General features: G+C 36.1%; 1 protein-coding gene across 3 annotated transcripts in view; it reads right to left on the reverse strand.

Moving 5' to 3' along the window:
* Positions 1–1,657: 1,657 nt before the first annotated feature.
* The window catches only part of LOC139975673 (uncharacterized), a 30,912-nt gene continuing 20,032 nt past the window's right edge, over positions 1,658–12,537 (reverse strand). For all 3 annotated transcript variants that reach the window (XM_071983771.1, XM_071983772.1, XM_071983773.1), the window contains 5 exons: positions 12,476–12,532; positions 12,038–12,070; positions 11,825–11,863; positions 11,494–11,523; positions 1,658–10,875 (listed from right to left, as the gene is read on the reverse strand). In XM_071983771.1, coding sequence (XP_071839872.1) covers positions 10,856–10,875; positions 11,494–11,523; positions 11,825–11,863; positions 12,038–12,070; positions 12,476–12,532 — 179 coding nt within the window. In that variant the 3' untranslated portion in view covers positions 1,658–10,855. The remainder of the gene's footprint in view (positions 10,876–11,493; positions 11,524–11,824; positions 11,864–12,037; positions 12,071–12,475; positions 12,533–12,537) is intronic.

Raw genomic sequence — 12,537 nt, forward strand, 5'->3', positions numbered from 1 at the left:
CAGTTGACATTTTTCAGTAAATTGTTTAGATAATATTTTATCAAAAATCAGAAAAATGTTGGATTGCTCAGTTGCTTTAACTGAGCAATTGAACAATTTTCTGCAAAATGTTTAATTGACAACTTATCATATGTCGTCTATTCAACATTTTGCGCTAAATGTTCAATTGTTCACTTCATTCCATCTGAACAATTTTCTGCAAAATGACAACTTATCTTATCTCGTCTATTCAATATATTTTTAGATTTTATGACAGAAGCTAAGGAAGAGGAAACAATTAAAGACTGCTGGAATTGAACTCACTGCTGTTAATTGCGGATGTTTGGTTAGCAACAATACAAGTTTTTTTTCTTTTTTCTTCCAGATGTGAGTGGAACTTGGCTCAAGTTGGTTGCTTGCCATGATTGCGGTCAAGTATGATATTGCACCATCTGATGCAATCGTCGTTTGGAAGCTGGGTTGGGGGAAATATTCCATAGTGATAAAAATGTTAACATTTTAAAATACTAGGATATGTCAAATTGAAAATTGCTCTGTTGAGAAATTATGAAAAAAAAATGCAAAGCAAAACGTGCCGACATTTTTGTTGAAAATATTCAAATGGTGGAATTTGTGGTAAGGAATGCACAACGGGATTCATTCTGTCATTAAGTCTTGAGATAACCACTGCCCTATACTTACACCTTCCCTGACTGAATAAAGCCAGGATTCCGTATTCCTGGTTGGAGGGCTATCAATCCATAATCTAAAGCGATCATCCGATGAACTTAAATTAAGCAGGGCTACATACCGGAAATCATCGATATCCCAGTCGTCCTCTAGACAATCACTGCATTTACGATTATTGCTGACACAAAATCTCGACATCTTTCCTTTTGTATAATTCGACTTTGATCATAAAGACTAAATCTTTAAAGATTTTAATGTCTCGAGTCTAAACTTCAACATATATAGATGTTTCATATACTCATTCATTATGGGCCACTCTAGATCTGAGAGTATTTCGCATCTAAAGTTTAGGGAGGTTGTTACGTCATGAGTGTGTGGAGTGTAAGCTCAGTGGCGCAGGTGCCTTTCAATCATAAGGTCCCGGTTCGAGTCACTCCAAGATTAGGTTGAAGGAAGGGTTGAAGGAAGGGGAAGAGGAAGGGTTGAAGGAAGGGGGAAGAGGAAGGGTTGAAGGAAGGGTTGAAGGAAGGGGAAAGGGTAGAGGAAGGGTTGAAGGAAGGTGTAGAGGAAGAGGAAGGGTTGAAGGAATGGGAAGGGTTGAAAATGTTGCAGGAAGGGGTTGAGAAAGGGTCAGCGGAAATGAAAGGGTAAAGGAAGGGTTGAAGGAAGGTGTAGAGGAAGGGCTGAAGGAATGGGAAGGGTTGAAGAGAGGGGAAGGGTTGGAGGAGTCAAGAGGAGAAAGAATATGAGTAAGGGGAAGACTAGATAGGGAGATGCAAGTGGAGAGGGACATGTAAGGTAAATGGGAGCAGTAAGGTAAGGGTTGGAATAAGGGTAAGAAGTGCAGTACTGGGGAAGAGATGTGAGAAAGTGTCTAGTAAGGTCAAGGCAACGTGCCAGATTGACTCCCACTTTCTGCTACATTCTATTCTCCATTAAACAAATTGTAGAAGACATGACACAAAGAAAGCACAAAGAACAAAAAAAATAATTTTGGAGCAAAAATTCATCATTCATCAAATTTAATCGCTCTCTCTCTTTATATTCAAACTATTGCATGTTCTTTTACTTTGGTTTCAATTGTAAATGGAACTTAATTAGCAGACATGGATGACCGACTACTGGTAAAATTCCTGGTGAAAGTTCTCAGTGATGGTCTAAACCATCTTCATTTACCCAAAATACCCAAAATGCTTTTAACACCATGATGTGACCTAGCTGGCCTTGGAAGCTGACATATATGGCTTTAAGTTGATGATAAAGCTACCTTTTATATGTTACATTCCCATAAGTGCTCAGATGAGACAGGTACAATGTTATTTAATCGCTACACCTGTCCGCCCATTCCAGCTCTAACCGGCAGTCATGTTTTATGTCCATCTGGTCCCATGGACAAGAGTGTACTCCCGGCATTTGTCGAAGAATTCTCAAATACCAAGGGAGGTGAAGGCTCGGCCTGTTCAGATTATCACTATTGTATAGTAGCGGTGATAGTGAAGGAAGTTTGTGTTCCAATCCACTTAGGAAGGAGTAACATTTCACTATTAAAAGGATCATATCCCACTTACTGACACATTCGAAGATCAGACTGCTATTTCACCACTGCAGTCATTAACCTTGAACAGACCGACCCTGGCTGCTACACCAGGGAATAAAGGGGTTGGACACTCTAACCACTTCCCCATGCCTTCACTGTCGTCATCGAAATGCATTATAATATTTCTCAACTTTTGAGATTTGTTTTGAATATAGTTCACAATGTTTCTCACTTAGAGACTTGTAACATGACTGGTATGAAGACTGCTTACACCCAGACGAATTTAAGGCAGGAAAACCCTGGAATTCCCTGGAATATAAGCCAGGAAAAGCCTGGATTTAACCCAGGGAAATCCAGGGAAATTCCTGGGTTTGAAAATGGTAATTCGGACAGGAAAAGCCCGGTAAAGCCTGGTTTATATAACTCATTTAGAGCCAGGTAAAGGCCGGACAAGCCTGGATGGTTAACCCAGGTTTACCCCGGAATAGCCAGGTCTCTATTGTGTGAGTGAAGAGCCAGGTAAAGGCCGGACAAGCCTGGATGGTTAACCCAGGTTTACCCCGGAAAAGCCAGGTCTCTAGTGTGTGAGTGAAGAGCCAGGAAAAACCAGGAAAAGCCTGGTATGCACACCCAGGATTACCCAGGAAAAGCCAGGTCCCTGTTTATATCAGTGAGGAGCCAGGAAAAGCCAGGTATACATACCCAGGATTACCCCGGAAAAGCCAGGTGTCCATGATTACCCTATATAAATTATCTTGCTGGCTAGTTGGCAGTTACTTTTAGCTTATAGGAGGTTTAAGTGTGTTTGTGGTATAGGAAATTTTCATAACTTAAAATCATGAATTATATGTAAGGGTGTTAGCCACTGAAAATAAATGTTTGTTCTTGATCAGAGAACTCTGGGTTTGGTGTGATGACCAAACACAGAACAAGACACATAAAAATGGAACACTCAACTGGATGGATCAAAATAAATTATAATTATGAATAACAAACAATATACAGCTGATCTGGGCCCAGTCAAAGAATTAAATCAAATGACTTAGAGTCGTGAGGTGCACCCAAATGTTAAAGTAAATACACTTAATTTATAAATCTGTTCTGTTGAGTTGGCGTGCTGGTGACATCAGGTACAGATCTTCCACGACATCAGTATAGTTGAACAGATTAAATTGTATGATAAATTTCCAATCCCAACAAAATAGTATCCTTTAATTAATAAGCAATAGTGTCCCAGGGTATCCTTTCAGTAAAATACTGTCAGTTAACCAAATGGTGTCCTGGAATATCCTTTACGGTAAAATAATATCCTCTAAGTAAATAATATCCTTTATAGTAAATAATGTCCTTTATAGTAAAACGTGTGCCAGACTGTCTGGTGAATATCACTCCTTCCATAAAATAATAAGGACTACAGTAACTTGATTTTGTAAATTAAGGTTTAAAACAAACTATCCAGCATTTAAAACTATATTTCTCCTCTTTTACAACTGTCTTGCTCCAATACTCATGGCCAACTGCCTAACTTCCTATACCCTCACAAAACTCCTTTGTTCCTATAATATATATGCACAGACCCCTTTTCCTGTGAGAGCTAATTTCCAGGAAGAACAACTTCCACGACATCAGTATAGTTGAACAGAATAAATTGTATGATAAATGTCCAATCCCAACAAAATAGTATCCTTTAATTAATAAGCAATAGTGTCCCAGGGTATCCTTGCAGTAAAATAATGTCAGTTAAACAAATGGTGTCCCAGAATATCCTTTACGGTAAAATAATATCCTCTAAGTAAATAATATCCTTTATAGTAAATAATGTCCTTTATAGTAAAATGCGTGCCAGACTGTCAGGTGAATATCACTCCTTCCATAAAATAATAAGGACTACAGTAACTTGATTTTGTAAATTAAGGTTTAAAACAAACTATCCAGCATTAAAACTATATTTCTCCTCTTTTGCAACTGTCTTGCTCCAATACTCATGGCCAACTGCCTAACTTCCTATACCCTCACAAAACTCTTTTGTCCCTATAATATATATACACAGACCCCTTTTCCTGTGAGAGCTACTTTCCAGGAAGAACAAAGATAGTTGCTTAGCAACCCAGAAGAGAGAAATCTTAATCCCCCCCCCCCCGACCACAAAACAACTTACAAATATACTGTACAAATGTATAGCCCTCTGTACAGTGAGCACTGAACTAATAAACAAGTAGAACTATGGTACAAAAGAAAACTTTATGTAAGAGCTGACCATCTTACAACTAGCTAATACTGGGTAAAAGGCAAGCTTGGCTTTTCCTGCCTAGCCAGGACAGCATTCCACTCTCGTTTCCTGCCTATTGTGGACTTGTGAGGCTGGGTGAAGCCAGGAAAAAGGCTGGACTTTCAAAATCCTGGCTTTTCCTGCCTAGCCAGGACAGCATTGCCCTCGCTTTTCCTGCCTAGTGTGGACTTGTTAGGCTGGGTGAAGCCAGGAAAAGGCTGGACTTTCAAAGTCCTGGCTTTTCCTGCCTAGCCAGGACAGCATTGCCCTCGCTTTTCCTGCCTAGTGTGGACTTATTAGGCTGGGTGAAGCCAGGAAAAGGCTGGACATTCAAAGTCCTGGCTTTTCCTGGCTACCTGAGGCAGGAATAAAGCTTGGATATCCAGGGAAAACCAGGGTTTTCTTGACTCTTGCTTAAAAGCCAGGAATTATTTTCGTCTGCATAGGCGGCCTATGCAGGATAAGTATCTCAATACCGTCCCATACACAGCACTCGGTTTTTGAACCAAATAAAAAAAAAGACCTTTATATACACTTTGAGACTGATTAAGTTTAAGTGTAACACCTTATTAACCTTGTAACACCTAGTAACACCTTGATGATGCACGACCCGTTAACAGCCTCACCACGTGTGAACTGTCAGCTCTATAAGTTGTTTGAAAATAAAACATGTAGAAATTTCTTATCTAAATTATTTTTTTCATGGTTTTATACTATATCAAATATTTACTTTGTCAATTGTCATTAATAACTACAATTGGCATTAATAACTATACATCTGCAAATCTTCACACACACACACAAATACTACATTTAATATTCTGCCCCCCCCCCAAAAAAATTGAAGATATTTCTCTATTTTAAAGTTTACATTCTGTTAAAAAATCTTTATTTCTTTGCATATATTAATACCCACATTAAACTCTGTAAGATTAACCTATTGCCAGAGCCCCTGTCTTTTATAAAATATCTGAACGGCAAAAATAATAATCTGAAACTTCATTTTAACTTCTCTTTTATTCTTGCAAACACTATCATTTTATAACCCATTCTGAACCACCCCCTCTATCTGCCCAACCCTCGGGTAGATGCACCTCGTCATTATAGTGATCAACAGTGTCACTCCAAATTAGCACGCTACTGTAGATTGCAGAACCGACTATTAAACTTTTCGTTGGTGTTTTTGATCTAGTAATTTAAGGGTGTTCTTGTCTCCTTGTTATAAATCCTTTGAGGTCAATTTACTTCTTCACGTTTGTAAAAAGATAGACTATATGATTTGGCTAAATATGCCACCATCAATTGTGGCAATTTATACTGTTGAATATCCAACTATTATTCGGCGGATTCATTGTGTTACAAACTAATCAACATACCGTACCAACATCATTGTAACTAGAATCTGCGAAACTGTTCTCCCTCAAAACCTACTTATCACAGGTGTTGCATAATACACCGTCTTTCCTACTATTAAACTGACACTCAAGATTAAAAGAACATATTTATAAAGAGTGCTTAGTTAATGAGAACATAAGTAACGTGCCCTCAGATCAAGCTGCCATTAAACAAATGAGACAGCTATGAATACAAAATTTTGTAAAAAAATATCAAAATTGCCATAAAAACAAAACAAATTGTGCATCCTTTAAATTTTGTTAAGTAACAAACCATGCACCTTGATGACCTTAATGACAGGTGAGAGTTAAATAACCACCATTCTTGTATATACTACATAATAGCACATACTCTTAAAATTCACTGTTGCACCTTCTCAAATAGGCATAAAATCAAATTAGTCTACCAATAATGTCTATAAATATTACTTTTAGTATATGTAATGTCACCAGCCTCACTGCGGTGCGGTCAAGGTTTGACAGTGTAATGATATCATACAAATATCATGGTCAAGCCTCCCTATAGAAAAACAGTCCTCCTCAAATTCACTCAAGCATTAATAATTTGTTACTTGTTTGCATAAACTACCCCAAGTAATGCCATTTGGATTCCTCCTTGAGTGTACCTGATCAATTGACCAGCCACCTGTATGATTGTAATGCTCTAATGGCTAGCACTACTTTCCTGTGTGAAGACAAATTTGGCTTGACCACTGAAATAGTACAGTGTGTTTAATCATGAACTTGCACAGGGGAGCGTTCAGTATGGCTAGCATTATCAACTCGGGAGATATTCAATCTCCCCTGATTTTGGCCAAAAACAGAGGTCTCATGCGGCATTCGGTATAGGTAGGGAAGATTGTAATATGTAAGTACACCCTATAGCGTTACTTCAGATTAGGAGAGACACCCTCTGCATAAGGGGGGTTCAATATGGCCAATATAAGCCAAATTAATGAACTTGAAAATCATCAATAAATGGTCTTAAATATACCACCAATCCTTCATGTTTCATTGCATTGCTTTGTCATAGGTCACAACACACAGTATAAAGACTGTTTGTGCTCTACTATATGTGTGAACATATTAGTTTTATCACCCCAACAACATTGCGAAAACATGCTTGAAAGAGGAGCGCAAATTGTAATACTTGAATTCACAAAACTTTGCTCCCAAAGCAATGATAAACCATGACCATGAATTTATGTGGAGTCCACGATTTATATCCCAACAGTTCTTTCTCCCAAAATGGAAGTATTTGTAAAGGTATTTAAATGGAAGAATAAATACAGCAATGATACTTATATTGATGCATCACAATAATATCAAGTACTTGTGGCTGAGGTAGTGACCCTGTGTACTAGTGCTAGCAGCTCACACACAAATACATATATATATATAATTATATATCAAAACTCTTCTTTTCCTTAATAAAAGCATGTAAGTGCATATACATATATATATATATCATATTATTCTAACATCAATGCAAACCAATCAAGGCACGAATAAGCAACCAATTGATACTGTTTCAGTATAAATAAAAGCCCATAGCCATCATCTGTAAGGTACAGGAGTCAACATTTGTAGGTTCCTGATATACTTCATTCCACGTAAATGCTTTACTTTCATCAACTTTATATCTTGTGATGAAACTTTCTCACCCTTGATCTCAATGTAAGATCAAGACTGCTAATCTTGATGGTCACTAACTGTCCTGTGCATGCATAGGGTATCTAGATGGTCAAACCATCAAAAAGAAACTTCTACTATAACTTTTTCTGAACTACTACAAAATTCAGACCATATTTGGAAATGTTTATATTTCACATTCATATAAGATGATTATGCTAACATGAGAACATGTCCAGTCAAATCTTAAGGTAAAATTACTCTGCTTACTTAATGTGCTTATAGTACACTTAGGACTCAAAGAATACACATGGTGAACTTAGAATACCTATCTAGGTCATCAACATTCTGTCTAAAATGTAGCAGCATAGTTGTATATGGATGGCTAATTTGTTGTTTTGTGTGCAGTGATCGTTGCTCCAGGAATGGAATGAATACATACAGCTGGACAAACATTCTTCTTAAGGCAACATGGTTTTAGAAAGTTTTCCAGTGTTTGTAATTTTGTTACATGAAAGCTAGCTACATTTCTCCGATTATTAGAATAAAATGGTTACTAAATTGCTATATCACAACTACCTGGTATGGAGCAGAGAAAAAAAAAACTTTGGTCCATTAAAGCCTCATAGCAAGAGGTTTGTTTACTGTTCCATTGTAAACATTGCAGGTACAAAAAAGGAAAATTTCATGAACAAAAATAATAATGAAACAAAATGAAAATGAGATAAAAGAGAAATATGATAAGGATAGAGATTAAACAATAACCACAAGATGTTAGAATGAAGCCATTATAAGAGTTTCACACGTACTGTACATTAGATAGTACTGATAAAAACTGGAAAGTCCTTCACTCTACAATAGCATTACAGAAATGTTGCTAGAAAGAACACTGGCAAGCTATCGACACTTATTGTCCAAGAGAAATTACAATTCCTACAAATTTACCAGGTGAACAGAGTGTCCTGGTTTCTAACTTAAAGACAATAATTTTCACTGTCTCCTTCTTTCATGTGATGATCTCTCAGTAAAATATGATTTCTAACTCTTTTTTCTAAATCAATTTATCTGAATTAGAGACACATGGAGAAAGCCATTTCCTGTGAAATAATGTAAATTGTACCATTGTGTTCTGCAGCACTAGCACTAGCCCTAGCACAAGCAATTACGTGTAAACCCTACCGCCCCCTCCCCCCCCCAATAAAAAATAAGGAATCAATTCTGTGTCTATTGTATATATTGCTAGCTTTTCTTGTTTGATTTTGGATTCAACCTAATTCTCCCTATTATTCCAAAATCACCTGATTTTTGGATTGAAAATAATTAAAACCTCCATATTAAGGCAGCTTGGCTGGTCTAGGAACAAAAAAAAAACTTCTTTAAGAATTTCAAACATTACAACGTATGAAACCATGAGGTCAGATTATGAAGACCATCAGCTGGAATACCTAACCCTAAAAGGCATAATTATCCACAAATAGTGCTTTGTACAAGACATAAAAACATTTGCACCATTGGTAAACAGTTAGATGTTACCTAAAATGAACACAGTTTATATTAAATACAGCAGGGACATGTTATTCATAATATTTTACAAAAGCAATAACTAAACATTAAAACCGATCAAAATATTCAAAAATTAATTTCTTGTCATGATTTCATATCATGAAAAAGTTAAGAAAGTCAATAAAATCTTACAAGACATGATAAAAATAAAAAAATTGGGGAAATAAATGACTTTTGTTCAAACTATAGTAATAGTTTAGTTTTTACAATTTGATCATAAAAATGGGGCAGGATACTTATTTGTAAATTTGAAAAAATGGGGCAGTGATACTTATTTGAAAATGAAACGTTTCTTCTGTGGCATTTTTATTCTCAAATGAGTAAATTAACACAAAACATCACTGACCCACTATGATTTACAGGTATTTAAGACTGGACTGACCTCAGCACCAGGCACCCTAAAATAACTGTACGATACTCAGTGTGAGGCCAGGACACCATGGGGAGATTCCTCATCCCAGTCTGTAGACTACTGTGCTCCAATCTATACCACCATTATGTGTACAAATACTTCATAAGTAATACTGTATAAGGCATTGTGACCCTGCTAGAATTGCTCGTGCACCCCTCTCCCCCCTTTAACTGTTGGTCCCCCCTCCAATTCAGAATTCCTGGCTCCAGGCCACAGGTTCCCACATATGTACAGTACCTTCAGCAGACAGTAGATATTATAATTTTAAAGTGACCCACGTGATAAAGCCAGCTTTAAGTCTGTAGTAAGCATTTATAGCTCAATGAAAAGGTTTCCCAGAGTGTTGTTCAGAATGAAACAAGAATCGCATGGTTGAGGTAGTACTGATTTGTACATCGTGCACAGGCTGGCATGAAAGCACATGTTTGGACAGCTCCTACCTTTCTACTCTCTTCACTACTTCAGCGATTTCCCATCTACTTAATACTTTTTCTTCCACTTTAAATTAATTCTTGTTCCTATTCCACATCATCCTCGACAGTACAAAACAGGTTAATTTAAAATACATAGCGACACTGCTGAAGAATTTTGTTCATTTTAAATATGAATAAAAGTGCATAAGATTACCATGTGTCCATTCTTTTGTTCCTTTCTTTTATTCTATTTTTTTGTTCTAGATACACGTTCCTAGATTTGTTTCATCAAATTTTGATAAAATCTGCCAATTATTAGTGACTTTGATTCATTACTCAACAGTTTAACTCCCAGACCAAGAAACTTGGATATTTTGAAACAGCATTTACTCTTTTACTAACATTCTTGAAATGACACTGTACTAGTCAAGCAAATGAACTATTTCCCATTGCTATTTTTTTTTAAAGGGAACTGGATATCCCAAGAGTATAATTTTTTTGGTAACATTAACAGCAAAGAAGATGTGTTAACATTAGATGCACAGTAAACTTCCATCAGCTGTTTGTCTATGTACAGTGTGATTAAACAAGTAAAATGGAAAAAAGTTTATGCTGATTGCATCTCAAGGTGGCAAGACTCACAAAACATAAAATGCAAATTCCAATTAAGGGGCTCTCTTAACCTGTAAACAGCTATGGTTATTTACAAACTATTAGAACAACAAATATCAGGCTAAACTTTATTAGTGGGGTAGGGGTGGGGGAAGGCCAGATGTTCTTTTTTCTTCAGATGTGACAAATACATCAGATAATTATCAACTTAAATAGAAAGTAAGGAAAACAGTAAGGAAAATAATCAGCTGTTGATGTTAAAACCCTGTGCAAACTGTGTAGGGACTTGAACATCTTTCTGGTTGCCTCTGCAAACTCTTCTCTGTCAATGTACAAATCAGCTACTTTCCTTGGCTACAAAGCAGTTTCTTCATCTGTAAAAGAAAAACATAATCACTTACTTGTTAAAAATCACCTGCTAGTTAATATAGATGTCCACCATCATGAGATCAGTATGGAATACTGCCACTGTCAACAGCATAGGTCCATCCAGGTATTTAACATGGCTTTGAATTCTTATAGATGTTTGTCCTAAAGTCACACAATTAAAGACATTCAGGGACCAGTGTTATCTTTCTTAAGTCATAATAAAATGCACTAAGGTTCCTTAACTGAGTCTTCTGCACCAGAGCTGCTCCTAAAATTTCATGACATTCATAGATCATATAACATTTTAATCATTTATTTTATTTATATTTTTACTAATTTTTGTTGGTTAAATTTCTGATGATCCTACAGTTAAGGTAGAGAAAACTCATAAGGTCTGATACTCTCAAACTTTGACATCTAACTTATTTACTGACATAAGTAGTGCAAAATTTTCAAAAATTTATCAAAATAACAGCTGACAGTAATTTATACCCCGGGTCGATAGATGTTTCAATGAAGTCATTCCTAAAATTGGCTTTTGAAAACTTCAATACAATATGTTGCAATCTAACTTTAAGTCTACCAACAGAATCAGCATCATATATCAAACAGTAATAAGTTACCTTCATTAGGACCATTCAAGGGCTCACGTTCTGAAAATAAAAGATCAAATTCATTAAAAAACAACAAATGAAAATTATTCAATAAAAGGCAACATTCATATAGGAAAAAGACAGAACAACATGTTCAGCACAAACACACCTATCCAAAAACTACAACCGTTTCACAAATCTAAATAATAGCTGACAGTAATTTATACTCCAGGTTGATAGGTGTTTCAATGAAGTCATTCTTAGCATTAGCTTTTCGTCCCTTTCTTTGACAATATTAACTCACCTTGTGTCTATAAGAGTAAGAGACATAACTGAATCATTTCCAAGATAGATAACTTACCTTCATCTTCTGGGGATGCATCTGCTGCATCGTTATCATCTGTGAGATAAGAAAATGCTGTAAGACTAAGACTTCTTACTCAAGAATGATGATTATGTGACAACTCATTGATTGTTCATTGTAAACATGAAAACATCAATACAATATGTTGCAATCTAAACATAAGTCTACCAACAGAATCAACATCATATACCAAACAGTACTATAAATTACCTTCAGTAGGACCTGCATTCAAAAGCGGATGTTCTGAAAATAAAAGATCAAAAACATTTTACAAAAACAAATGAAAATTATTCAATACAAGGCAACATTCATATAGGTAAAAGATCAGAACAACAGTTAAGCACAAACACACATATCCAAAAACTGAACTATTGTGCCATATGAGGTAATTCACCAAGTCTAAGTTAGAAAGAAAATTTTACTCTAATCTTTGCCTTGTGTTCAAGCCTGTAAAATCATACTATTGGTTCAGGTAAACAAACATTCAAATGTATCACTCTACTAGGAGTATTCAACAAGATGATTGAAAAAGCAGAAGTAATGAAGATATGAGTTCATGACGTCACTGACAAGTTAGCTAATGTACTGTAATTCAATTCCTTAACATCGGTTTTTTGTCATTTCCTTTTTATGACAATATAAACTCACCTTCAGCATTGTCTCCATTTTGTGAACTTAGATTGTGCAAAAGAATTTGCTCATGTCCTGAA

Source organism: Apostichopus japonicus, chromosome 11, assembly GCF_037975245.1.
Source record: "Apostichopus japonicus isolate 1M-3 chromosome 11, ASM3797524v1, whole genome shotgun sequence".
Lineage (NCBI taxonomy): Eukaryota > Metazoa > Echinodermata > Holothuroidea > Aspidochirotida > Stichopodidae > Apostichopus > Apostichopus japonicus.